The sequence below is a fragment of the Uloborus diversus genome, chromosome 9, assembly GCF_026930045.1.
Source record: "Uloborus diversus isolate 005 chromosome 9, Udiv.v.3.1, whole genome shotgun sequence".
Lineage (NCBI taxonomy): Eukaryota > Metazoa > Arthropoda > Arachnida > Araneae > Uloboridae > Uloborus > Uloborus diversus.
Window position 1 is genome coordinate 129893556 of NC_072739.1, and position 26881 is coordinate 129920436.

Here is a 26881-nt window from a genome sequence, read left to right on the forward strand (position 1 = left end):
TTTCACGGCAAATTAGTCATTAATTTATTTAATTTCAGAAAATGTTTCATTTGTGTGTTAATAGGAGGTTCGGATGTTTTCTACTGATCTTATACAGGTTATTTGTTTCATTCCTCAAGTAGTAAAATGCTAAACAAAAAACTACACAGTATGGAAAGACGTTGAACAAAAACGGACATAATACAGAATGAAGCTGAGCAAAAAAAAAAAAAAAGGATTTAGTATACCAAAAAAGCAGACAGAAAATTACGTTTTAAAGAAGGAAACTGAGCAGAAAAGGGTATAATGCAGAAAGAAACACAGCAAAAAAACTCTTCACTATAGAACGAAGCTGAGCAATAAAAGGATAAAATATGGAAATCAATAAGCGAAAACATTCATAATAAAGAAAGAAACTGAGAAGAAACGGACATAATACAGGATAAAGCTGAGCAAAAAAGATTTAAACATACAAAAAAGCAGAAAATTACATAATAACGAAAGAAACTGAGCAGAAAAGGACATGATAATATAAACTTGCTTGAATTTTGAGATCTTGAATTCAAATTTTTCGCAATCACGAACTGCGATAGGACCCTACTCATTGGGTTTCTTGTTTCTACTAATGGCATTTATCTCAACCATCATTTGAATTCAATACATCAAAATTCAAATGAACGCCAGGTGCTGAAGGCTGGATGTTTTGTGCTGGATGCTAGATGTTGCGTGATGGATACTGTTTTCGCTTAGAAAGGATTGTGTAAAGTCGAAAAGGTCGTTTATAAATAATTCGATTCCGAGGCACATGGACGCCTGCGTTATTAGCGTAGAAAAATAACATCATGGGACGCGAACATCATTCGACGGTCAAGTGAAAACTATTAGCAGTCCGTGATTGCTCAATACAGAAAGAAACTGAGCAAAAACGTATTTACTATAGAAAGAAACTGGTTAAAAAAAAAAAAAAAAGTATATAACATATTAAGCAATAGGCCAAAACATTCATTATAAAGAAAGAAACTGAGCAGAAAAGGATATAATATAGAAAGAAACTGAGCAAAAAATGATACAATCCAGAAAGAAGCACAGAAAAGCTCAGAATCTACGCACCTAAAAGCGTGAAAAAAGAAGACTAAAATTTCATTACTTTACCAAGGTGTACTAAACTAACATCAATTTTAATTGCTCTAGTAGATTAGTCAAACGTATTACTACTTAAAGTACATAAAATGCTATTAAATTATTGCAATTAACATAAAAATAATAAAGACAGAATAAGATTTTATTTCTTTTAGAAAGCGCAAAGAGAAGATTTAAACCTCACCTTTTATATCACTCGAGAGAGTGTTAAAGCTTCGGCTTCGCGCGAAACAATCGGCATCTGAATTTTAGTGTACATGTACTACGAAAAGAGGATGCATTAAAGTGCTCTCTGCCTTTCTCATTCAATGCTAATCACTGAGCAGCAGAAAAGGGCGATATGCATCATAGTAGATTGAATAAAAATCAAATTTAGGGATGGAGAGGCGGGTTACGATTAACACTTTAAGGATTAAGGGGAGTCAGTACCCTAAATACTTTCAAAAATTCGATTTTTTGATTTTTATATGTTTTGAAACTCCATTTCAATGCCTTTTTAATGATACAAACTTTTTGATCGTGCTCATGTTAGAAGTAAGTTAAAATAAGCTTTAAAAAAATGTAAGGCTATTTTGAAAAGGCATGATTTTCCCTTTAAATTGCAATATCTTGAAATGGTATTTTTAAAACCAAATGTTCTTTTTTCTTAGAAACTAAATTGCATTAGGCTTTGAAATTTTTTACCACCTATTCCACACATCTAATTGCATATACTAAAGTGATTTTTTTTCTCATAATCGAAAAATATTTTTTTATAGAGCAGATTTCGTGTTGCAAAATGGCATTTTTTGAAGAAAAAAAAATACAATGACTTACACATTAGAATTAAAAAAAAAAAAAAAACTAAGCTTTCTTTTTGTAAAATTTTACTTCAGTAATGAGAAAAGAGTCTATTTAAGGTACAGAATAAATTTCATAATTGCATCTTTAATAGATTTTCAGAAAAAGGTACGTGAACCTGTGCAAATTAACACTGACGGTATAGGGGGTACTGACTCCCCTTAAAAATTCAATCAATAAGTTACGCATGAGTGGTGTTTTTTTTTTTCTTTTCAGTATCATACTTTAGAGGAGTTAAAATGTTACGAAAAATATTGATCCCTTCGTTTTCGTTGGAACTATGAATTGTTTTATAGTAAATACATATTTTTTCACAAGAACAATTTATTAAATTTACAAGCGTGCAAATGAATTTTTCTATGCTTATCAACTGTCGCACAAAACACCCACCGAAGACTGCAAATGCACAGGGTAATCTAAAAATAATCTAACATTTTAGTGAAAGTATAAACTGAGCGTGGTAATAAATGTGTCTTAAAGCTATAATATTTATTCAAACTGGCCTATTGCGACATAGTAAATCATCGCAGGGTCGTGCGCAGAAATTTTGGGGCCCATCACAAATGACTTTTACGGCCCCCTTCCATATTGTTTACGTCTACGTCCCTTCATATATTTCATCCCTCATTTTAAAAATCTCCCCCTTCAGGCTCGGGCCGGGTCAACAGGTATCCCTTCTCCCCCCCCCCAGTGAACGCCCTTAAATCAGCGCCACTGTTTAGACTCTCCCCCCCCCCCCCCCGCTCCTAAGCATTTTATGATACAAAAAAAAAAATCAAGAAGCAAACGTGTACTGTATTTTGAAATTAAATAACGGCACACGAAGTTTTCAAAAGTTCAATGGTTCGTAGTCTCATAATACAAAATATCTCACTTACGGGTTGCCTCTCATCAGTTTTCCTAGAGTCGGCATCGGTCGACTTCAGCGAAGAATCTCCTTCGTCTGGAACCTAAAAAACGAAGTAAAAGAAATTAGTTAAGAATTATTCAAATTATTTTCTACCTTTAATTGCTTTTAAATAACAGCTATTACTACAATCAGCAATAATTAATTAACCTTTGAGACGGAATAAAAGGCTTACTTTATCATTCTCAAAAAGTCTAACAGGTTACAAGTACGAGTATAAAGTTCAGAAATGAAGTATGAATATGAAATGAAGTACGAGGTTTTTTTTTTCTAAAAAAGTGTGTTCAAGTTGGATGAATGATAAAAAGTGCTTTATAAAAATACATACTCCACGGCCTGTTATACATTTCCTACATCTCTCGAGAAATTTGTGAATAACACGCTAGTAAATATCTTCCTCTTTTGCAACGAACCGTTCGCCGAGCCAAAATTTTCACAAATTTTACAAACCATAGCTTTGCTGCTCAGCAAGTGATTGGCGCAAATAAGTTGTAATCAGAAAGAGCCAAGTCCGGTGAGTAAGCCACATGGTGTAGAACCTTAGAGCAGGAATTAGAAAATGGAGGGAGCAAGTCCAATCAATTATTTGCTTAGCAAAAGCAAAGACCCATCCCAAGTCACGTGACTCAAGAACGACGAATCGTTCACACGTTTTGCTTGACACTAGCGAAAGAAACCTGATTTCTATTAATGCTTTCCTTTAAAATCTATCATGTGACTTGGGATCTTTGTTCCACGAATGAAAGTCTTCACTCCCTCAATTTTATCTCTTCTTAATGGGTAGAACTTTCTAACTGAGTGCTTCCAACCTATCGCTAATCCGTTTTGCTGTATGGGATGCAGCATTGAGCATGAAGAAAGATGACTTTGTGCAGCCTCTTATTTCGGTATTTTTAAGCAACCAACGGCTCAAACCGGTCTATTGCTGTAGGTAACGCTTAGTATTAACCATTTCCTCAGGTTTTAACAGCTCATAATAGATCACACCCCTCTGATCCCACCAAACACAAAGCATCGTCTTTCTGACAAATTCACCACGTTTGAAATGCCGAAGACGTCGTTCACACGTATCTTGCGATGGAACACGTTCATCATAACCTTCGAAGCAATCGATATGATCCAGATTTAGTTTTCTTGAATTGAGTGCAAAGAACCCTGCATGATGATCTTTGCAAAGTAACTAGTTTTTCTAGCATAATAGGATCATGTTGGCCAAGTTGGAACCGAAGCAAAATGGTTGCTGAGAAGTAAAGAACGATTATTACGAACTTCAAAACACACGAAGATGCTCACCACACCACGTCATTGCGACTACTATTGCAAATGGCACATACGCCGCTAACGATCTCGGTTATTGTATTCCTTTCCACAAAACACCTCAGTGTTTTTTCAAAATACGGGACGTTGATAATGTAACGTCCCGTATTTTGATTCAACGGCTCAAACCGGTCTACTGCTGTTGGTAACGCTTAGTATTAACCGTTTCCTCAGAATTTATCAGCTCATAATAGATCACGCCCCTCTGATCCCACCAAACACAGAGCATCGTCTTTCTGACAAATTCACCACGTTTGAGATGCCGAAGGCGTCGTTCACACGTATCTTGCGATGGAACACGTTCAACTAAAACACAAGAGAATTAACGTTATTGCTTTAATTACAAAGTTTTCACTAATCAGGCGTAAAATTAAAATAAGTCGTTGAAATCGATTAGTGAAAATTGTGGGATTTTGTTTTTACAAAGTTCATCACAGTTTGCCTACAGCTTGGTCAAATCATCTTTCAACATTAAGCTTGTTTCTAGCTCCAGTGCTTCAGGTTGATTTAACTCGAAAACGTTTTTCGCGAAATTAAGTTGTCGACCCCAGAAGGCACTTCACAGCAAAGATCTTAGTGATATCTTTAAACACTTGGAGAGAAGTTTATTAACAAAGCATTGCAGTACTTTCATTTCAATGTAAGATCACACGATGGGGGGGGGGGGGAGACTGTGCTCATTTACTTTCTTAAAGTTTAGTTTAAAAGAAAGTTTAAATACAGGATACAATTTTGGAAACTTTTAACTTTGACCGTACTTTTTTTTCTGACAATTTGGGCCTCCGTGGCTCTGGGGTAGAAGCTTTGCCTTGTATACCGGAGTTCGTGGGTTCGATTCCCACCGGTGCCTTGGGTGTGACTTCCCCTCTCCCTGTTGTTTTGTATGTTAATAACACATGCCTCGGGACAAGACATCCAGTACAGTGGAACATTGAGAAAGCCACATAAAAATCAACTATATTTTGAAAAGATATTATTCTTACCCTGCTTCTGGAGTGTTCCGAAATGGAGTCTTGCTGAGGCAAGTGCTCCAGGGAATGATCTGAAGAATCCGCCCCATCGTCTTTGTCGAGGAGCAGGTGACATTTCTTCTTGCGAGGCAGGGAGGGCTCCGGAGAAGCTGCAGAAAGAAAATATCATGCTGAAATGAGTACGGTCATATAACTAGATTGGTTAGCGGGTTGTACAATTTTCAACCCATTTAACTGTTTCTAGTTCTTAGGAAAGTTAAAAAACTAGACTCTAATGTTCTAGAATTGAACACTAGAGTCTAGCCCTTTCAGACGTGGCGTCCGGTATACCGGACATGAACTTGAAACAGCTGCCAATCCTTTATTAATTGAATAAATTACTCGATTTTTTTATATTTGACTCTACTACTAATTACAGTCTGCTTATTATTATCTGTACAAGAATTTTTCATTTTGGGACTGACAACATAAAGAAATAGGGGTTGGGAGAGAGAATGGGATTGGCTCATTTTCCCAACCACGGATTCTCGTCGCAAAAGCGAGTTTTTTTCTGATTTTTTTTTAAAAATATATAATCTATATTAATCATTTCAAATGCTTATATTATGCTTTATTATTGTTTAGAGAATATTTTACAAAGAAGTTTGTTTGATGTTTCATCGTTTTATTATCTGAAATATGTATTTCAATAACATACGTCCGGATTTTTGGACGTGTCATAACTCTTTTAATTTCTCACCTATAAACTTTAAATTTTTTCTATCAGATACTCTTTACCATAGTACACTGTCTACCAAATAAAAACACTTTTGGTTAAGTATTTCAAAATTCCGTCTGAAAGGGCTAGTTCTCTAATGCGGTCATATAACTAGATTGGTTAGAGAACTGTATTTTTTATCTAAATTTTTTGCGATGATCAGTAGAATGATACAGCAGTGTACAATCTGAACAATATCCGGACTCACTCTTATGAATAAAAGACACATACGAGTATCTTCAAAACAAAGTCATTGGAATGAAAATAATTCGAAATGTAAAGTAAATAGTCTCTTGTTTACATAGGGAAGTAAATAAATAGTCGGAACAAAGAATTTTTACGTCTTTTTTTTTTTTTACTTTGACCTTGTTTTTGTTGCCTTTAAAATGCTCTCGGATCAGATGCCGTAATGACCTTTCAACCGCATGCTTATTACACTTATCTTTTCTTCTTATTTCGATGGTTGATTGTAACGTGAGTTCTCACAGCAAAGTTGACGTGTCTCGGTCAAGAATGAAGCAGTGCTCATTGGACCGCAATTTGTGAGGTCATAGCCGCTTGAAACAAAAATGCGACGGATACATATGCGCAGTCTTTTAAGAAATGATTGCATGCTTTCACACTACATTTAATTCAGCTTTTATTATTGAAAAAATATAAATATGAAGTTCACTTGAACGTTTCAAAGATGCGGTATTTTTTTATACATTACTTTTTAACCGTGAACTTAGAAGTATTTTCAAAAGAAAAAGAATCATTCCCAAGATCATAATCAGAGCATAAGAGCAAGACAAAAAAAAAAAAAAAAAAAAAAAAAAATAGTACTTTTAATTAAAAATCCACTGTAATAAAATCTTGTCATTGTCAACAGAAAAATTAACCAAATAATTTTTTAGTAAACTTTACCCTGCCAATGATGAAAATTTCCATGAAGTAACTCTAAAGAGCACGAAAGATTTGTTTATTTATTTATTTTTGGCTACCCACATAAAGCGGATTTGACTACTGCCATTTAGCAAAACCATCGGTATATTTTTCAACCAAGTACGCAATCTTAGTTTGAAAAGCCATTTAATTTCAACGTGACGTGGCAAGTAAGAAGCCAAATATAGACCCCCCCCCCTCTCGTACTTCATCATTATTTTCCTCTCATTAACAGCCGGTTTTTAAATTGCAGATACAGGAACACGCGCTCTAGTGTGTATGATGACTCTGCGGAAGTACAGATTTGGGACAGAACAATCTAGAACTTTTAATAAATGCTAAATTGTCATCCCTATTAAAATACAGTGAAATTCCGTTACAACGAGTACCAGTTCAACGAAATATCCGTTTTAATGAACTACATTTATGGTCCCGATTAAACAGCCATTACATTGCTTAAAAACGGAATTCCCGTTATAACGAACAAAATTTTCTGTCCCTTGAAAATCGTTGTAACGGGATTTAACTGTACTTTATTCTGAAAGTACTTGCTCTTCAAGAGAAATAATTCTAAATTTTCTTCTCTGCAGTTTTCTCTGTATATTTACTTACATCCTTTAAAAAATAAACGTAAAATTCAAAAGAATATTGCTACAATTACGCTTTATTGGAACATAAAGTGTACAAAGAAAATTACAAACGAGAATTGCATTAAATAGTTGTTGTATTTAAAAAATGAATCGAAGAACCACTGCAAGTAACTGAAGAAAATTCCAACAATTTATTTCTAATTTTCTTTGGAGGTGAACAAAGGAATGCCGTGAAATATGCTTCAAATCAATACCATCAATTTCTCATATGGCTGAGATCCAAAAAAAAAGCTTTTTCATAAATAAAAGAAAGGGAAAAAAAGATTAATCAAGCGTGGAAGAGAATTAAAATGTTTTTTTTTCTTTCTTCTTTTTCGCTAAAAGAAAGGACAATGTAGTAAATTAGAAACAAATTACTTTCCAATTGCTCTCAAAAAAATTATTATTGAGTTTTTCTTAAATTAGTATTAAAGGAGAGGAATTTTCTTAAATTAATTTCGGAAAAGTTGCTGTCAAGTCCCGTGTTGGAAATGTAATAGATCATACCAAGTGACGTTATCATTCTTTTTTCCACACAAACTAAACAACCTTCACAAAAACCAAAATAAGCTGGGATGTAAATTTGTTACTCAAAGCAAAAAATCTAATATATCTAGTACAAATATATTTAAGTGCAGGGGCTTTAACTTTTGGGAGGGTGGAAATTCTCAATTTGCCGAATAATAATGATTTTTCTGAATCGTCAGACAAAATTTGCCGAATAAGCATATTTTAAGAAGGTCACAGTGACCTCCCATCTTTAACTACATGTTAGCAACAATATAGTACAGCTACGATTATCCGAAATCTAATAAACTGAACTGTCTAGTTCATAGACATGGGAACCGGTTCGGTCTATGGTCTAGTTATCCGATGGAGATCAAGGTCAAGCCAACAGAACCCTGATTGTCCGATCCTAATCCATACCCGGATAACGTGTAAAGGAACATTGCGTGCATTCAGTATTTTTTAAATCTACCTAATTGCTTCAAAATATGATTTGACATATAAATATTCTGCAGTAAAAAACTGTATTTCAACTATTTTCATACATTTAGAAGTATTCCTGAAGTTGTTTTTCCAATTATTTGGCGACTGATTAATAAACGTTTTATTTTCAGATCGTGAAATTAATGACATCTCCATTTTCGCGAAAATAAGTGCTTTTATAGTATTTAAAAAGCAAGCAGCGGATAAATTTATTCTAAGCATAAATAGGTTATTGGATTGAGAGTAATACATTTAAAACCAGAAATAAACTTTTTCTTTTAGAATTATTATTACAAGTGTGTAACAAATAAACGGCACCGAGTCGCCCGGATAAATAAAATGAAAAACCTTGGCTACTAATTCTTTCAAAGCAAGAATGTATCAGAACATGTTACACATTTTTTTCAGTAAACTCTGAGAAATAATTTGTCGGGCACCGAGATTTGCTTCCAGGGTCCTCAGATTTTGCAATTTTTGTCGGTCATTGGTCACTCATACGTGTAGAATCGGAAATTTACAATAACACATTTCGGTAGCGGAAACTAAAGACTAATTCTTTGTAAATAAAAGTACTGTAGTTATACGCTCTGATTAGGCAGCGCTACAACCTCTAATCTACAGGAATTCAAGGGTGGAAACTTGTGAACTCCTGTAGAAATTTAATGAACTTAGCAGTTCAACGTTTGCAACAAAGTTTTATTTGCTCCTTATGCATGCTTTAGAGAAAAATTATTATAGAATGTTAATTAATGTTATTATTAAGAGTATTATCCATAAACAAGCTTGATTAAGGACCGATACATTCATTCAGCATAGTTCAACTATCAACTATCAAAGGGACCTCTTGCCCTCAAACTATGAAGGACTGCGTGCCAGGCGCCTTGCCTTCAGAAGACAATACAATAGATGGTGGTGCCATCTATAGACAGTTCGAGAATTTAGAACCAGGCCAGGAGCCGAATAACTTTCTGGTCTGGCACCCTCAGAGGTATCGTTTCACTTGGAGCACATTGTGACCACGACCATATTTAACGTCGGCAAGTCACCATTAATGACGACGGTGGATCTTCGACTAGCGAGGATCGAACCCGAGACCCTCCGGCCCCAAGACCAATCAATGCCTTACCGATCAGGTCACCACGGCCCTTTCAGCATAGTTTTCGCTCATTCCGGTTATCGTTAAGCCACTTAAATTTTTCAGTCTATTTGATTTTTAAAATAAAAAAAGCTTAAAGGCTTAGCGCTGCACTCTCACGGCAAGATTACAAAATAAGTCTATTAAGTTCTACACTCTCTTTTATAAAAGGAAAATTAACAATATTGTAGGAGCCCCAGACAGGGGGCTCCATAACGGATTGCCTTGAGAGAGCTGCAGCAGCCAGCGCCACACGGGAATCAACATATCCCTTGACTCGGCGCGACGAGCGAAGAAGAAGAGAGTGAACGATAATGAGAAGGGACGCGCAGGAAAGCCGCCCGAATAGTTTCGCTATAAAATGCCGTGGCTTATAATGTAGAAGTTGATCTATAATTTCGTAATTGAAAATATTTTTTGTATATAAGTTCTGACATCAATTAAAATTTCCTTATGAGTGTTAATTGGAATCATTCGTTGAGTGACAAAGACAGAGCCTTTTTGTGTCAAGATCAGAACCTATCGGATCCCACAATATTGTGCTCAAGTCTCGCTGCATCATTTAATAATTCAGAATTGCTGTTAGGGGCTATCCACAAATGATGTCACGGTTTGAGGGGGTGAGGCTTGTTTTTAAAATTATGACAGTTTGTAACAAGGATGGGGTCTTGTTTGTGGCAAGAATGGGACATAACGCAATTTTTATAAGAATAGGTTAATAACAAATAGCGTGACATGTGACAAAGAGGGGGGAGGAGGGTATGGTGAAGTGTGGCACTTTGTGACAAATCGGAGAGGGAGGGTCAAAAAAGTTGAAAGGAAAAAGTGAAATCATTTATAGACAGTCCCTTATCTGTTCATAAAAAGCTTCCCTGCTTTAAAATATATTTTTCAACATATTTCGAATGGAGTCGTTTCCGAAATTTTAAAAGCATTTTTTTTTTCTGAAAGAAGATGCTTAAAAACAAACGATTTGACCATTTTTAAAATAATTTGACAAAGTTTAATATTTTTCAACAATTATTTTAATCGGTGCGCAGATTGAATTTTATTTTTTATGCTTCTGCACATGACATCACAAGTGATGAAATGCCATTCACTGATGCCATTAGCGCAGAGCGCAATATTTAATTCGTTTCTCTACTCACATGTACTGGCAACGATATGGTTGATAACATGCGAGAGCGCAGTATTTAATTCGGTTCTTGATTATCATATCGTGGAAACAAGGTAGACTGCAAGTGTCAACATTTAGCCCGCCAAAGTTCATCACTTGTGACGTTATAAAGACCACGCCTTATTTAAAAAATCGGACATTTTAAAACATTAATTAAAAATTAACCGTTTTGAAAGTAAAAGTTTTTCTTTCGCTCTATGTTATTTTTTTACTTATTTTATCGACTTCAGTGTATAAAAGTAGTAATTTTGACTGATGGAAACAATCCCAATCTTTTCAAAAGTTCATCAAAGAGGATAGTCTTATTTGTAACATATATGTCCTCAAACTTTTTCCTTTAAAACATTTCTTTAGGTAAAATGGATTACGGGTATTTGACATTCAGGTGATTTTAGTTAGTGAAGCCAAATTCTGGAATACGTCCAAAACTATTTTTTTACCTCATATGTAATATGTTTTCATTATAAATGAACCCAGTGAAAGAAACTAGGGTTGGGTCTTTTTGATCGTTAGATTAAGTAACGTGGTTTTAACGCCCTTTCATTTTCGATTCGCAGCAGAAAGGCTAGCTTTTTAACGGAAAAAAGGTAAAAATACGTGACTTAAAGAAAAATAAAGACGGAAAGGATTCTGGAGCATAATTCATTTTAAAGTAAATAAAACTCAATTTTTTTTAGGTTTTTGAATTACTAATTAACCAGATTTGTAAATCTTACAAACACATCTAAGTTCTACGTCGTCGACTTAGGTTTTTAGAAAAAATGCAGAACACCAGCTATATGAGGCAGCGAGAAGCAAAGGGATGCAAGTGGGCATTTTCAAGTTTTGAGTAAAACGCGTTTACAGATAACGTCCATTGATTCTTTTTTCTAAACCAAGCTGTAAAGCAGCACCTACCGGGGCTACTAGTACCGTATATGGTCTTTGTTAGTACTGTCTCTTGTCCTAAGAGAGAGGAGAGGATCCACTACTATTTGTACTGGTTATCTCCAAATTTTTAATTTTGACACTTACATCCCTTTGCTTTTACTGTCTCATATGTAGAAAATATTTGTGATCTAATTCGTTCATCTTCGACATTAATATTAAAACAAAACACTACTTTTAAAATTTCCCGAATAAAAAAAAAAAAACTAGTAGCAATGGAGTGATTTCTTTCTGTCAAAAGTACTACTTTTAGTCATTGAAATAGATAGAATGAGCAAAAAAATATAACATGGACCCAGAAAATACTTTTATTTTCCCAACAGTTTTTTTTAATTAATTTTTTAAAATGTCTGATTCTTCAAACAAGGCGTGGTCTTTATGACGTCACAAATGATGCACTATGGCGCATCTTTCTACCGCATTTCCACGTTATGATAATCAAGCAGCGAATTAAAATTACGCTCTACGCTTGCTATCAACCTTATCGTTGCCAATGCACGTGAGTAAAGATGCGAATTAAATATTTTGTTATGTGAATGGCAACATTGAATGGCATTTCATCATTTGTGATGTCACACGACAGAAGTGTAAACAATGAAAGCAAAACCGATTTAAGTAATTTTTTTTAAATATTAAACTTAAATAAATTATTTAAAAAATGGTCAGAATCTATGTTTTTACGCATGCACATTCAGAAAAAAATATTTTTAAAATTTTGGAAACGACCCCATTCCCCGCTGCAGTTCAACTATAAATGATAAAGTATTTGCGAGAAACGATACTATGTAGTTTTGCTACAAAGCATTGTTTTTTGCTGAAATAAAAGACAAGTCTGCTTGTTTAAGAATTTGGTTTGCTTCTTACTTGGATTACCCGGGTTTTTGTTTATTCGTATAGCCTTTGGTGACAGTTAGCGCGGATAAACGAGGTTGTACTGCACATCGAAAACCTGCCATCCAGAACCCTCATGCAGCAATAACCACTGTAAGTGTCCAAAAAGGTTATACTCACTGTCGGAAGGAAACTGTTTTTGTGACCTCACATTATCAGTTTGCAAATGATCATTATGAAATTCTTCAACATCTTACTTGAAGGTAAGAGTACATTCTTATTTTCAAACTAGTGGCACCCGCACGGCTTTTCCCGTAGTAGAAAATTAAAAGGTCTTGTGGTTCGCCTGTATATTTACAAATAATGTATGATGAATTTCTCGCCAATTGGCTTGCCTATGTTGCGATTCTACGTTATGATAACTTGGTAATTTACTTGTCCATCTTATGATAATTTTGCTCGGGAAAATGTTCTTAAAATTGGAATAGGAAAGAACAAAATCGAATTTTTGAAAAATCGCTTCGAGGTGCACACTGCCATGCTACAAACTAATTCTGTGCCAAATTTTATGAAAATCGGCTGAACGGTCTAGGCGTTATGCACGTCACAGACATCCTTACAGACAGAAATCATGACAGACAGAGAGACTTTCAGCTTTATTATTAGTAAAGATGATAATTTAATCACTGCGTCTATAAAAAATGCATTTAGGTGCACGTTCGTGCTTACATTTATTTTTGTAGTGCTTTTCACACCAACTAGGGTAACGACCCCAGTAATTGGCACTTTAAGAGTTCGTCCTTAAACTTACCTTTGTTTTCATTACTTAGAAAAAAATCACTTGCAAATATCTTTGTATTAAATAACGCACATCTGTGCATCTATTTAGTTTAATTAAAAGCAAAAATATTTGAACAGATAATTTTATAAAAATATATGTATAAAAAATTACCAAAATCACCAGTAATTGGCACCTGATACCCCAGTGTATGACACCTTGTGATCCAGTGATTGGCACATATTAATAGAACTGGAAAATCACTTTATTTTTCACTTTTAGATTACATACAAATCGTGCATGCTTCCTTTAAGCCAGAGAAAACGCTTTTGCAATAAAAAGGGCTGATCTGACAATAGCCACATTTGTTTCTTTCCTAAGCACTGCTTACCATTTAGTAACATGAATTGAAGTTATAATCTTTAAAGTAAATGTACACTCAGCTGGTATATAGCCTTCTACTTTTGACAAATTGTAGTTTTTTGAACACAAATAATAATGATGCTATATATTCAAATATGATTCGGTAAAATTCGGAGTTTAATTCGTCAAACTAAAAATCTACCCCCTCCTGATAATTTTAATTCGGGGCGTCCCTTCACTCAAGTGAGCTGGTGAGTATGTAACACCGGCTTAAAGGAAGAGATTGATGAGGCCCCACCATGGGATGATGTTGATAACCAGTCAGCTAGGTTTCTCTTAATGACAGGATTAGGAGACAGAAATTTGCTATTTTCGTGGAAAATTCAGAATAGGTAACGAAACATGATTTTGCAACCACAAAAGGTCAGTAGCGTAGCCAAGATTTCTTTCTGGAGTGAGTCCAATGAAATTTGTATGTAATTACGGTAGAGTTTTCTTATATACTAGAAAATCGCCCGTCAAGGTATGACGGATGAAAATCGCTTCTACATTTGAACGAAGCCTTTGCCTGTTTGGTGATATTTTGATAGTTGAAATGGTAACCCTAACTCCAGTGGATTAACCCTAAACTCCAGTAGGTAGCGTTCATAGTTGACCATTTTTTCGTTTCTTCATTCCCCTGAAATGACACAGTCTTACCAGTAAAACATTTAGGTTACCGGATTCAGTTCAGCCTTTTCCAAATAAATCCTTTCCCTGCATTTTAAACATTGCCAAATCACATTATCAAATTATCATGCCGTGGCGCGAGTTTCATTGTTGATGGCGTCAGGAGCGCTACTCGTTCATTGGCTATTTTTATGTGAGGATATGAAAGGAAAAATTATATGTGAACAGACATTTTCGTTTCTGAATTTCCTTACTTATTTCGTGGAGGATCCAGACCCCATAGAATCTCTCCATGACTCCGACTCCGGATTTTTTTAAAAAAATTTAAATTGTATTTTTTCATCTCCCTCTCTCCCTTCAGGGGAAGGGGGAAAACCTCTAAACAGAGACATAAGTATTAATTCCTTTTTATGAAAATTTCGCATTTTGTTTTTTATTGTAAACCCAAGACACATACAACGTTAGAAATTCAATTTAAAAATCAAATTTTCCAATAGTAACGAGTTAAATAGTGAGATGACTTTAAAATCCATTTTAAAATATTTGAAAAGGATTATCAGTAATTTGTCCCCTTTAATGTTTAACAAATAGATATTGATCAAATCGTGTGCTTTCAATTTTTGAAAGCTGTAACTTGAGAGAAAAAAAGCTTTTTTTCTAAATCCAAATTCTTGAGAGGGGGTGGTTTGCCCCGGGTGACACCCATCTGGTAAATGACGCCCACAGTTAACTTCAGAGTTTATAAAAAATATAAATACTTCAATTCTGAAAATTTTCGCGAATATATTTTAAATTACATTTCATCAATAAAATTTCAACGAAAATAGGGCACATAATACGTCAGGAGCTAATTTCATACAAAATGCGGCAGTATACAAATTTGTACGAATAGCTTTTACTATACCTATATTTCTTCTTCGCTACATTTTTAATTTAAATTTTATTGGCTGCTTTAGAATTAACCTTAATATGAAGATTTAATGATTAACTGCCATTATTGAGTGCTGTAATCAAGAAATCATTTACACTTATTTTGTTCAATACTTTTTAGTGAGAACCAAACTTATAGAAATAGTCTTAATAAAGAAAAAAACATTAGAGTATTTCATCGAATCTTTTGGATTCCTGCTTTCGCGCCAGAACTTCTTTAAATTTGCCGATCACTCTTAAACGTTTCAAATTTGGTACGGGCCTCGACTTACTAATTTGTTACGTTTCTTTTACTACTTTATAACTGAGATCGAACAAAACACTATATTTCTATTTTTATTTGAAAGTGATTACTTAAAAATGTTAGGCAAGAGAACCGTTAGCTGACAGTTGCTATTAGTTAATTTAAAAAGCAAGCAAACTAGGGGACGGCTACAGAAAGTTCCATAAGCTCTCAAGCTATCTGATTGCCATAATGGCAGTTATTTTCTCATTAGTGTCTTTTTATACATGTAATCGAACCAATTGGTAGTCAGTTTTTAAAAAATGTAAGGAGAGTCAGTGAAAAGGAAAGAAAAAAAAGAAGGTCGGAGTCGGCATTTTTTCTAACGACTCCGACTCCAACTCCGTTACTCCAAAATCAGTCCGACTCCGACTCGAACTCCACAGCCCTGGTTGTACCATGGGACGTTTGTACCTTGGGACACTGCTAATTTCTAAGACTCTATTTTTAGCAGCCATGTTTTTGTTATCTCTAATTGTAACCTTCACCACTAAATTATGCCATAGTAAAAATCAGCATCAAAGGAGTGAAATTGACTATTTTGTGAGAGAAAGAAAATTTCATGACTCCAAAGTAAATATTTTTTTCATTTTCTGTCTTTGTATTTGTAAATTTAATCAACTGAATTTTATTTTGCTATAAAAGAGAGGTACTTTAAATATTTTGCTTATGAGAAAGTAATGATAGTGCAACTAGATTGACCATTATTTTGGTTTTTCTTAAACCACGTGGTGATTGTACCTTGGGACAGTCAAACGTTTTGTATCTTAGGACAAGTTCCGAAGTACAACATATGCATGGTTCTTAATAATGAGGATATGTTTAGGAACGTGGAACAATGTTCTAATCTTATGTAGTCTTTTAAACACACATTTAATGTTAGATAATAATTCATAATTCATTATTCATAATTAATTATTCATGATTTAATTCACTACCATGAACAAAATACGTTTTTTGTTTTCTGGTGCAAAATTGGTTCAAGAATGAATCATAAAGACTTTACCACAGTACAACAGGTTGTGTCCCAAGGTACAATAGGATGTTGTTCCTTGGTACAGCTTGGAACTTTCACTTTAAATGGTTGGCAATATTTTAATTTCAAACTGTCTAAATTTTAGGAAATATATTGCATAGAAGTATATTGGGGTATCTTAATGTGACTTTTAGATTTTAAATTTGATTCAAATAATTGACCTTAAAATTAAAACATTAAAAGTGTCCCAAGGTACAACACTCTCCCCTACTCTCCAGTGGCGCAGCGAGAGGTTTTTCATGGTGGAGGGTATCTCATATGAAATTTTTCAAAATTAAAGGCCGAAAAGCGCAATTTTAGGCCCTTGCATGTCTGTTCAAATATAAATTGTTGTTCCATCACGAGAGGGGGGGTTAGGACCCCTATCTCCCCCCTCCCATTGGCCACCACTGTTACTCTCAACAATGATGTAGTCAATTAAACGAAAACAAATTTCCTAAAACTTTTATGAATACTAGTTAACTGTTTTTTATGGAACTGTACTTCGTTAAAAAAAATATCATTGACTTTTGTGTAAAACTGACAACATAATCAAGATTTCCCTTAAATCCCCCGAGAACTACCCGTATTTCTTGAGGGTTGATGAGTGATAGCGAGCGGGGGGAGGGGGGGGGGAGCTAGATCTCCGATACCCTAATGAAAATAATAAACAATGGAATTTTTTTTAAACCAATAACTAGAACGTTTTGAAATTGCCTTTTCTTTTTTTTCTCATCAAGAAGATATAAAGAAAACTCGAGCTTTGTATAAAAATTCAGAAAAAAAAATATCTTTTATCTCTAACAGCACTAGGTATTTTATTGCCTTGCTCTCCCCTACTTTTGTTTTTGTCGTTCTAAGCATTTCTGGATAGTAACTCGTTGCGTCATCATTCCAATTTATCCATTCCCTCTGCAAATTTCATTACAGTTAATGCACTTGAGTTAAACTTCCAAAACATCCTTTTAACGACTCCAAGACACAAGTTATTGGTTTTTTCGGTGGACTTCTTAAAACGATCGATGGAACAAAACTACTTACAGAGAGCAGGCATTACTCTTAAGGGTTTTACAGAAATGGTCTTCGAAGCTAGCGTTGGTGGCTTTTTTGTCAAACCACTTCAAGAAGAATTGGTGTTCTTTTTTTAATAAAGTAAAAAAAATGGTAAAATTCTACTGGTTAACTTGAAACAATTGCTCTTTCTTTCTAGATTAATCATACTACAATCGAATTAACAAGAAATGCATTTGCTAGGTTTAGTTTGGATAAAACTAATATGCAAAACGTCAGAAAGAGTTAAGAAAGGTTTTGTTGCGAAAATAAAATTAACTCTGTCACTTTTTAATCATTAAATTCCTCTCTGATTCCTGAACATAAAAAATAACTTTGTATTCTGAAGAGGGGAAATATAAGAAATATAATTAACAAATACTTTGGTATTTCTAAACAAAATACCTCTAAATATTGCGCCTAACCACCGAAAATAATTAGCAGAGTGCATTATGATTATCCTTATTTGTTCAGAAGTAACGTCTTGTCAGTGTCTCTAGGCGAAAAAAAGGCAAATAAATGACCAATATTAATTATAAAAAGGTAAAACCCCTTTCATGTGAAGCAAAGAGGTTTAAGTGGTAAATCTAAAAGTTTAGAGACACAGTACTATTTCGTTTATCCGGATTAAATTTCCAGAGAAAAAAATCATATTTACTTAATTAATAGTTTCGAATTATGATTGCAAGAAAAGAACTATAAATAAGCCATACTTTCAGTTTTTTTTAGGATTAAACGTAGAATAAAGTTTAATACTAATTCAATAAACAATATGGCGTACTTTAAGCGTCAGTCTGACGCCACGGCAGCTAAACTATCTTTACTAATAATAAAGCTGAAAGTCTCTCTGTCCGGATCCCTGTCTGTCAGGATCTCTCTCTGTCAGGATCGCAGTGACGCGCATAGCGCCTAGAGCGTTCGGCCGATTTTCATGAAATTTGGCACAGAATTAGTTTGTAGCATGCGGGTGTGCACCTTGAAGCGATATTTCAAAAATTCGATGTGGTTCTATTTCTATTCCAATTTTAAGAACAAAAATATCATAAGATGGACGAGTAAATTACGAAATTATCATAACGTGGAACCGTAACATGGGCAGAAGCCAATTGGCGAGAAAATTCATCATACATTATTTGTAAATATACAGGCGAACCAAAAGACCTTTGAATTTTTCTATTACGGGCAAAGCCGTGCGGGTACCACTAGTAAATGATAAAATATTTGAGAGAAACGGCAAAATGTAGTTCTGTTACAAATCATTGTTTTTTGCTGTAATAAAAGATAAGTCTGCTTTTTTAAGATTCTGTTTTGCTTATTTCCCAGATTATGCAGATTTTCTTTTATACAGTTTGCCTTTGGTCCTAGTTAATCCGGATAAACGAGGTTTTACTGCAACAAATTATAGGAGAAACCGTTATCTGTTTTAAAGCTCGTGGGTCATCGCTAACAGCAACTCTGCTGGGTGCTGCTGTATAGCACGATTTAGAAAAAAAATTTGAAAAGAGCCTACCCAGGTTTTTAACTTTGCACAAGTTTCACTCAAAACTTAAAGCTTAAAAATGTCCAGTTCCACCCCTTTGTTTCTCACTGCCTCATAACATCCATATAGCTGTTGATGGAAAGTACTTAAAACGAGCTGATGTGTGCATCACATGACTTCCTTTTTCTCCAATTTAATGTCATTTCCCCATTATTGGCAATTTTAATGTGATTTATTGTTTACTCTCTAAATATCACCATCAGTGGCCAAATTAAAACCAAATAAAAAAATTAAAAAAACGCCAAATTTGTCTGTCAATCTAATCAATAAAACAACGTCTCACTGCAAAATAATATTATTGAAGTACATTAGAGCAACTTCAAGTAATCAACACGTTCAATTACATTAATGTTTATATTGATCTACGAATATTTTCTTTCCTAGAACTGACTGTAATTGACGCTTCATAAAAGTTATTAACAAATCTTTTAGTTTTTGTTATGTGGGCTTCCCTTATGTCCCTAAAAGTCCTCCCATTTTCATCAGAGAACGCGTGAAAAATTCCATCCTCATAGTGTTGACTGAAGCTCTTTCATTAAATCATTCAATCAGCACTCTCTGCGTACCATCTCCATGGACTAAATTTATTTGCTGAGAATAACTAAGTAAAGGCAACAAATTCCCCCTTCCGTTTTCCATTAATTAAATAAATTTATTATCGTTTCATTCTGCGCCTCTCTTGCTTTTATTTAATTTTGGAATTCTAATTTTCTTCTCCTCTCTTTTAAGAAATAAATTTCATTTTCCTTAGCTTTTCCTCCATTAGTTTGCCATTTTCCTTCTTTAAGAACGAAATTTTATTATTTCCTCCTCTTAGGAACTAAACTAATTTAAGTTAACCATTTAAACAACGAAATAACTTTTTTTGGAGTCCGGCTGATAAAAGAAGGGGAAAAAACCCCTTCTTTTATCAGCCGGACTCCAAAAAAATTTTTTTTTGCAGTTGTATTGAGAGCATAGAAATATGAGTTTGCGACAAAACTTGGCGACAAAAAGACTGGCGATATATCACCAAGTGTCGGAAAAATTATAACACCACTTGAGTTTACATCGAAATTAACAATGATTTCCCCCAAAAAGGGGCAAAAGACCCCCTTAGGAACATCCGAATGCAACCAAATGGGAAGGTGCACAACTAGGCCCCACTAGGAGTCTACGTACTAAATTTAAACTTTCTAGGACATACCGTTTTTGAGTTATGCGAGATACATACACACATACACACATTCGCACATATATACGTACATACGGACGTCACGAGAAAATTCGTTGTAATTAACTCGGGGGTCGTCAAAATGGATATTTCGGGTGTCTGTACGTTCCTAGGCATATATCCACGTGTGGTCGGGTCGAGAAAAAAACTCAACATTCATTCGGGGGTGAGAAAAATGGAAATTAAGGCCGATTTTTGAGTGAAAATTTTTTCGCGAATACAATACTTCCTTTTTGGTTAAAGGAAGTAAAAAAAGGAAATTGTTACGGGCTCTATCTGATGAACTAAATGAAATTTCATACAAAACAATCTCTATTACAATGAGCAATTCACTCTCAAACGAACACAATTAACGGCATCCCGAAAGAAAGTTATGTGATTGTTGTGATAAAATATTAAACTTAACGCAATTTTAACAAATATATTATTAACTAAATATTTTGGCCTAAAAAGTCTCTTTCATAATTGTAAGTAGTAAGCAAAGCCAAAACGTAAGGAAAAAAAAAAAAAAACTTTGACATCTTGAATTCATCTTTTATTATTATTATTATTTATTTTTTTGCGGGGATTTTTTCCCGCAATCTTTTCTACAGACCACTTTACTCGGTGAAATTTTTCAAATGTCACAAATTGTGTCTTTATGACAGGGCATCCCACAAGCAGCATCCGTTCCAAATTAAATGTAAATTTAGTAACTATGAGAATAAAAGACGCACAATACATAAATAAAAATGTTTTTGACTTTTAGGAAGTGCTTCAGCACCCTCTCCCCTTCTTTAGCTATTATTTAGTTTTAAGTTATAAGTAAAAGAATTTGCTCTCAAAGCCCACATTAAATTCATACGATTTGAAAGCATGGAGGGTAAATAAATACTTGCTGTCAAAAATTACTAAGGGAAAAAAATAGGCCAGAAAAATTATGAGTGCTTTAATCTAATTAGTGGAGTATTCAAAAGGGAATTGGAGATTTATCACCCCCGCCCCTCCTCCCAATACAGGCACTTTCCTTTTTTGAACATAGAAAACGACTAAACTAACCATGTTCTCCTTCAAAAACCATTTTCGTTACGCCACTGAATCTAATGAATAAAACAACGTCTCACTGCAAAATAATATTATTGACCTACATTAGAGCAACTTCAAGTAACCAATACATTCAAATTACATTAATGTTTATATTGATGTACAAATATTTTCTTTCCTAGAACTGACTTTAATTGACGCTTCATAAAAGTTATTAACAAAGCTTTTAGTTTTTGTTATGTGGGCTTCCCTTATGTCTCTAAAAGTTCAAAAACACGTCCTCCCACTTTCATCAGAGGACGCGTGAAAAATTCTATCCTCATACTGTTGACTGAAGCTCTTTCATTAAATCATTAAATCAGCACTCTCTACGTACCATCTCCATGGACTAAATTTATTTTCTGAGAATAACTAAGTAAAGGCAACAAATTCCTCCTTCCGTTTTCCATTAATTAAATAAATTTATTATCGTTTCATTCTGCGCCTTGCCTTATTTAATTTTCGAATTCTAATTTTCTTCTCCTCCCTTTTAAGAAATAAATTTCATTTTCGTTAGCTTTTCTTGCATTAGTTTGCCATTTTCCTTCTTTAAGAACGAAATTTTATTATTTCCTCCTCTTAGGAACTAAACTAATTTAAGTTAACGTTTTAAACAACGAAATAACTCCTCCCCCCCCCCCTTCTTTTATCAGCCGGACTTCAAAAAAAATTTTTTGCAGTTGTACTGAGAGCATAGAAATATGTGATAACATCCGATAAAATTGCATTTTTCAACTTCGTCATTTTTCATCATTGAATCTTCAATTTATTCTTGCTAACGCACAGAGATGCAGTCATTTGTGAAAACTGAATCATGTGCAGGTCAATAAAAATTGAAAAATCTTATAGCCTGGAAAATTTTTTAGGCGCCAGACAAATAGTTTCTCAGAGTTTATAGAGAAATTAAATGCAACAAGGCTTCTTAAAGAATCATGTTCTGAAATAATTAGCCAACAAGGTTTTATTTCCGTCACCTAGGCAACCGGCTATATTGGTCAGACCCTGATCATGTGGGTTAATTTTTAACCCGTGGCGTACCTAGCATGGGTGACATGACACCCGGGCGGTAATTTGTTGTGTAGGAACTAAAATTTAAACATGAAATTCTGGAATCCCATTTTGTCAGCTCCCTCAAGAGGGTGTCTTCCAACATAAGCGCCCCCCTCCCCTCCCGTGGTGATGGAACTGCGTTTGATCGAGTAAATATGATTCTAAAAAGAGGGAAGTTTGAATTTAAATATTTAATATTTTTTTAATTTACAATTCCACTTTGGATTTCACACCCCAGACAGGTGACAACAGAGGCAACCGCCCCGTAGCAACGCCACTGTGTTAACATCTTTTAGTACTGATTTAAAAGAGAACTAGGGTTGGCTTTCTGCCGGCAGAAACTAGTTTTTGCCGTGCCAGTGGCAGAAACTGGTTATAACCGGTAAAAACCGGCAGAAACTGGCAAAAACTTAAAAATGTCTTTAATAACTCAAGTAATTAGTAAGTGATATTTGTTTAGGTAAACTAAAAAAATTAAACATCATTTCATCATTTTAAAGAATAAAATCCCATGCTAGTGCCCTTGATTTAGTTCAGAAAGGGAACTTTCCAATTGCAGAGGAATGTAGTATTTGGATTAATTTAACAAAGGATGAAAAATCATACGGGGGTGCTTAGGAAAGAGGAGTGACATACAGAATTAAACAGGCATTACTGATTGTAATTTGCTCATTTATATGCTTCCTCTAAATTGTTTGTGACTGAAATTATCATGTCATGTGCTTCAAGAAGAAAGTGCCAGAATTTTACTTGCCTAAACTTTGTACTTAATATCACAGCTTTGCAAAACAAACTGACCCCATTTCTCAAAACTTATTTTTCCAGTCAAATTTTTTCCACAATCCCAGTTACTACATGGTGTACCAGTTATACAATAGATGAAAGTTTCACGAACATTGCTTGCTCCTTGATGCATTGTCTGCTAGCTCTTCTGTTTCAAGAATATTCTAAAATTTCTCATTTGTGCGTAATAAATTGAGAACATGTTTAGATTTTTGAAACCACCTTTTCTAAGAGGAAATTGCAGGGTCCAAACAATGTAACATTTGATTTTAAATTGTGATAATTCTATAATAAAATTACAATGCTTTGGTTAACAATTAATTATTTTTTTCCATGCATTTTCTGTTGTATATCAAGAATTAATTTTTCATTTTGTGAGTTTTTGCCAGTTTCTGCCGCAAAGTGGCAGAAAGTGGTTTTTGCCATGCCGGTTTTAACCGGTTTATACCAGTGGTTTTAACCGCCTCGGCAGAAACTTGCCAACCCTGAAGAGAACGTAGAACGTCGAATGGTGTACTGTTCTGGAAAGATTACATACAATTTTTCACACAAGCGTATTTGTTATCCCACAGTATGACAACTGTTACAATTCCGCTGGTTCTCACGTTGCAAAAAAAAAGCTGAAGTGCAACAGTATCATTTCAAATAAATTTTTTTTGGTAATTATGCTTTGTTTGTTTTAACCCCTGATAATTGAATATCGAAATCTTGTCTAGATATGAAATAAAAATGGATGCAGTTTAAAATTTGAATTTTTCTAGTTCAATATTCAATTTTATTTACTTTAGTAGTTTATCTTACATTAAATTTTTCACATGATTCAAAGTGACCCGAAATGAAGGGGTGCCCACCTGGATGGAGGGGGGAGGGAGTTCATGGCGCAGACTGTGCCATTGAAATTTTTAGGGGGGGGGGTTTTGAGTGGTACTTTTCCTTCTTTTTGGGGGGTCTTGAGGTCTTCGCAATATTTGAGGGGCCGCACCCTTGCTCATAGGAGGTGGGCACCCCTGCGAAATAGCAGGATAACTTTTAACCAGTTCAATAACTCATTTTAAATGGGTTTTGTAAGTATTAGTATTTCCTACCGTTAAGAAAAGGGTTGGTATATAAACCGGTTAACCGATTTTTTTTTTTGGAAAAAAAAAAGGAAAAAAAAACGTTTTATTTATATTTAAACTAGGTTTATTTAGTTTAAACACTATTTGTAAGATAAACAATTTTATTTCAGAAAAATCATGAACATTCTATGAATTAATTGTTAGAAATGTTTAATATTCATATTTGTACCTAATTTCTTCGTAATTGATTAAATAATTAACAGTAAAATCATTGAATTTAATTTTTTCATACCCAAAGATTTCTATAGGTGAATATTGTTTGAAAATCTTTAACTACTATAAAAAATACAATACATAAATGGGTCTTGGTATAAATAATCAAAGAAATAATTTACTGTGATAGATCAGACATTATTAATTACAAATAACCAAAAATAAATTCTTGCAAATTAATTTCTTGATAATCATAGCTATCTACAATACATTTAAAAAAAAAGTAAAAGTAAAATTAAAACCACGCATTCCAAAACATGGAAAGTATTTTGCAGTGTCTACAAATGAATGCTAAGTCTGATGTACACATTACACAACTTTAAAAGTCAAAAGATCAATGCATATTTTGTTTAAATATTTTTTAAAAAAGTTAGAAATCATGTAATTTATTTCCCAAATGTATCAGTGACAACACTTATAGAAACAAGACAAGTAGGTTTTAAGAAAATCATTATGTTTTCCATTGTGTACATTATTTCTCCGCATTTAGGAATAGAATTTTTTTATCAAAGAAAAAATACTCATTTCAGTTATAAGCCTCAGTACAAACTTAAATGAAAATACTCTTTTAACATATTTTCATAGTGAAGACTGTCATAAAAATCAATGTTTATTGATACTTCCACCATTCATGCATGAGACTTCTTTCATTATATTGGGATCAAAAAGTTCTTTGAAAGGGTGAAAATTTGGCATTTTTTTTTTCTTTATAAGAGCAGAGTTACATGGATACTTTCTGTTTTCATTATCTTATATATATTTTTTCTTACTCTGACTGCATCGTCTGTGGTACCAAAAGTGTGCAGGTATAAGCGCAATTTTGTGCCTACTTTTGTGCCTACTTACCTCTTGAACTTCTTTAGTTTTTTGCTTCCTCTTGTGTGTGTTCCTCCTTCTAGTGTTAAGATTTATACATTATGCATCGCTTTAATAGTAGATAATCCATCTCAATAAATCTTAAGTAATCAAGCAAATTAGGTAGTAAATGAAGTTTTTGTTGAAATATGCTTTTTGGACTATTTTGAAATGCAAAAGACTGAAAAATAATGACAATTGAAAAATTAAAAAAGAGCTACTTGGATTTTTTTTTTCCATGTAATTTTAGAAAAACTTAGTTGGTCTGCCTTGTATATATTGCTTGTATATCTGCCTTGTACCTAATAGAAAAGCTGCATAGATTTAAAAATAAATAAATAAATAAATATAAATAAAAAACTATTTAGCAAACAAGCTTTACCATAAAAATTATAAGTTTTTAATTTTATTAAATCTATAAATGTATCTATAAAGCTTTGCTAGTTACTTTGCATTAATTAGATTTTACTCTTAGCAATAATACGAAAAATGTACGAAAACATTTGGGGGGGGGAGACGATGAAATTTTTCAAAAAAAAAAAAAACATTTTTTAACAAAACCACAAGGTTTTTTTTTTTTAACCACTTGGTTTAAACCAACGTGGTTTACACCAAACAACCCTCTAAGAAATATGCATTATTTCTTGGCTACACATTGCTTCAGATGTCTTTCTTTATTTATGTGTCGCAATAGATGGCAGTAATACCAGGGTTGCCAACCTTGGAGGAACATTTTGAGGAGCATCTGTGGTGATTTTGAGCAGCAATTTAAAAATTTTCAGGGCATTTCAGTGTTTTGTATAAAAATCAATGAAAATAATTAAAACCTCTTATTTAAAATTGTTTTTGAGCGTTAATAATCGTTTTAAGCACTAGTAAGAAACAATTATTTTTAAATTAATAAAACAGCCTTAAACAATATTTCAATCTTTGAGTATAAGCATCTTTATTTTCTCATATTTACATGTTTGTTATGATAAAACAGCAAAATATAAGCTTGAAAACGCTCGGGAGGGAAATGCGGAGCAAAATAACTTTTTTGCGGAGCCGCGGAGTTTCCCAATTTATGAGGAGCAACTCCGCAAAATGCGGAGCAGTTGGTAACCCTGAGTAACACTGATAAAATATGGGTGAGGAAGTTAAAAATAGATAAAATGGGAATAAAAGTAGTATCCTGAACCTCAAACGATGTGTAAAAACACCCTAAAAGATCGTAAGTTTTACCTTTTCTTTTTACTTCCTTTTACAAAAAAGGAAGTATTGTATTCGCGAAAAAATTTTCACTCAAAATTCGGCCTTAATTTCCGTTTTGCTCACCCCCGAATTAATGTTGAGGGGTTTTTTTTCCCCCCAATTTGACCGCACGCGGATAAGTGCCTAAGAACGTATAAAAACCCGAAGTATCCATTTTGATATTCCCCTAATTAATTAAAAC

The 26881-nt window shown here is 33.9% G+C and overlaps 1 protein-coding gene across 4 annotated transcripts in view; it reads right to left on the reverse strand.

Moving 5' to 3' along the window:
• LOC129229302 (nuclear protein MDM1-like) overlaps positions 1-26881 on the reverse strand; it is a 131202-nt gene that overhangs the window by 62151 nt on the left and 42170 nt on the right. For all 4 annotated transcript variants that reach the window (XM_054863581.1, XM_054863582.1, XM_054863583.1 and 1 more), the window contains exons 2-3: positions 5167-5303; positions 2838-2909 (exon numbers count right to left, since the gene is read on the reverse strand). In XM_054863581.1, the coding sequence (XP_054719556.1) occupies positions 2838-2909; positions 5167-5303 (209 nt within the window). The remainder of the gene's footprint in view (positions 1-2837; positions 2910-5166; positions 5304-26881) is intronic.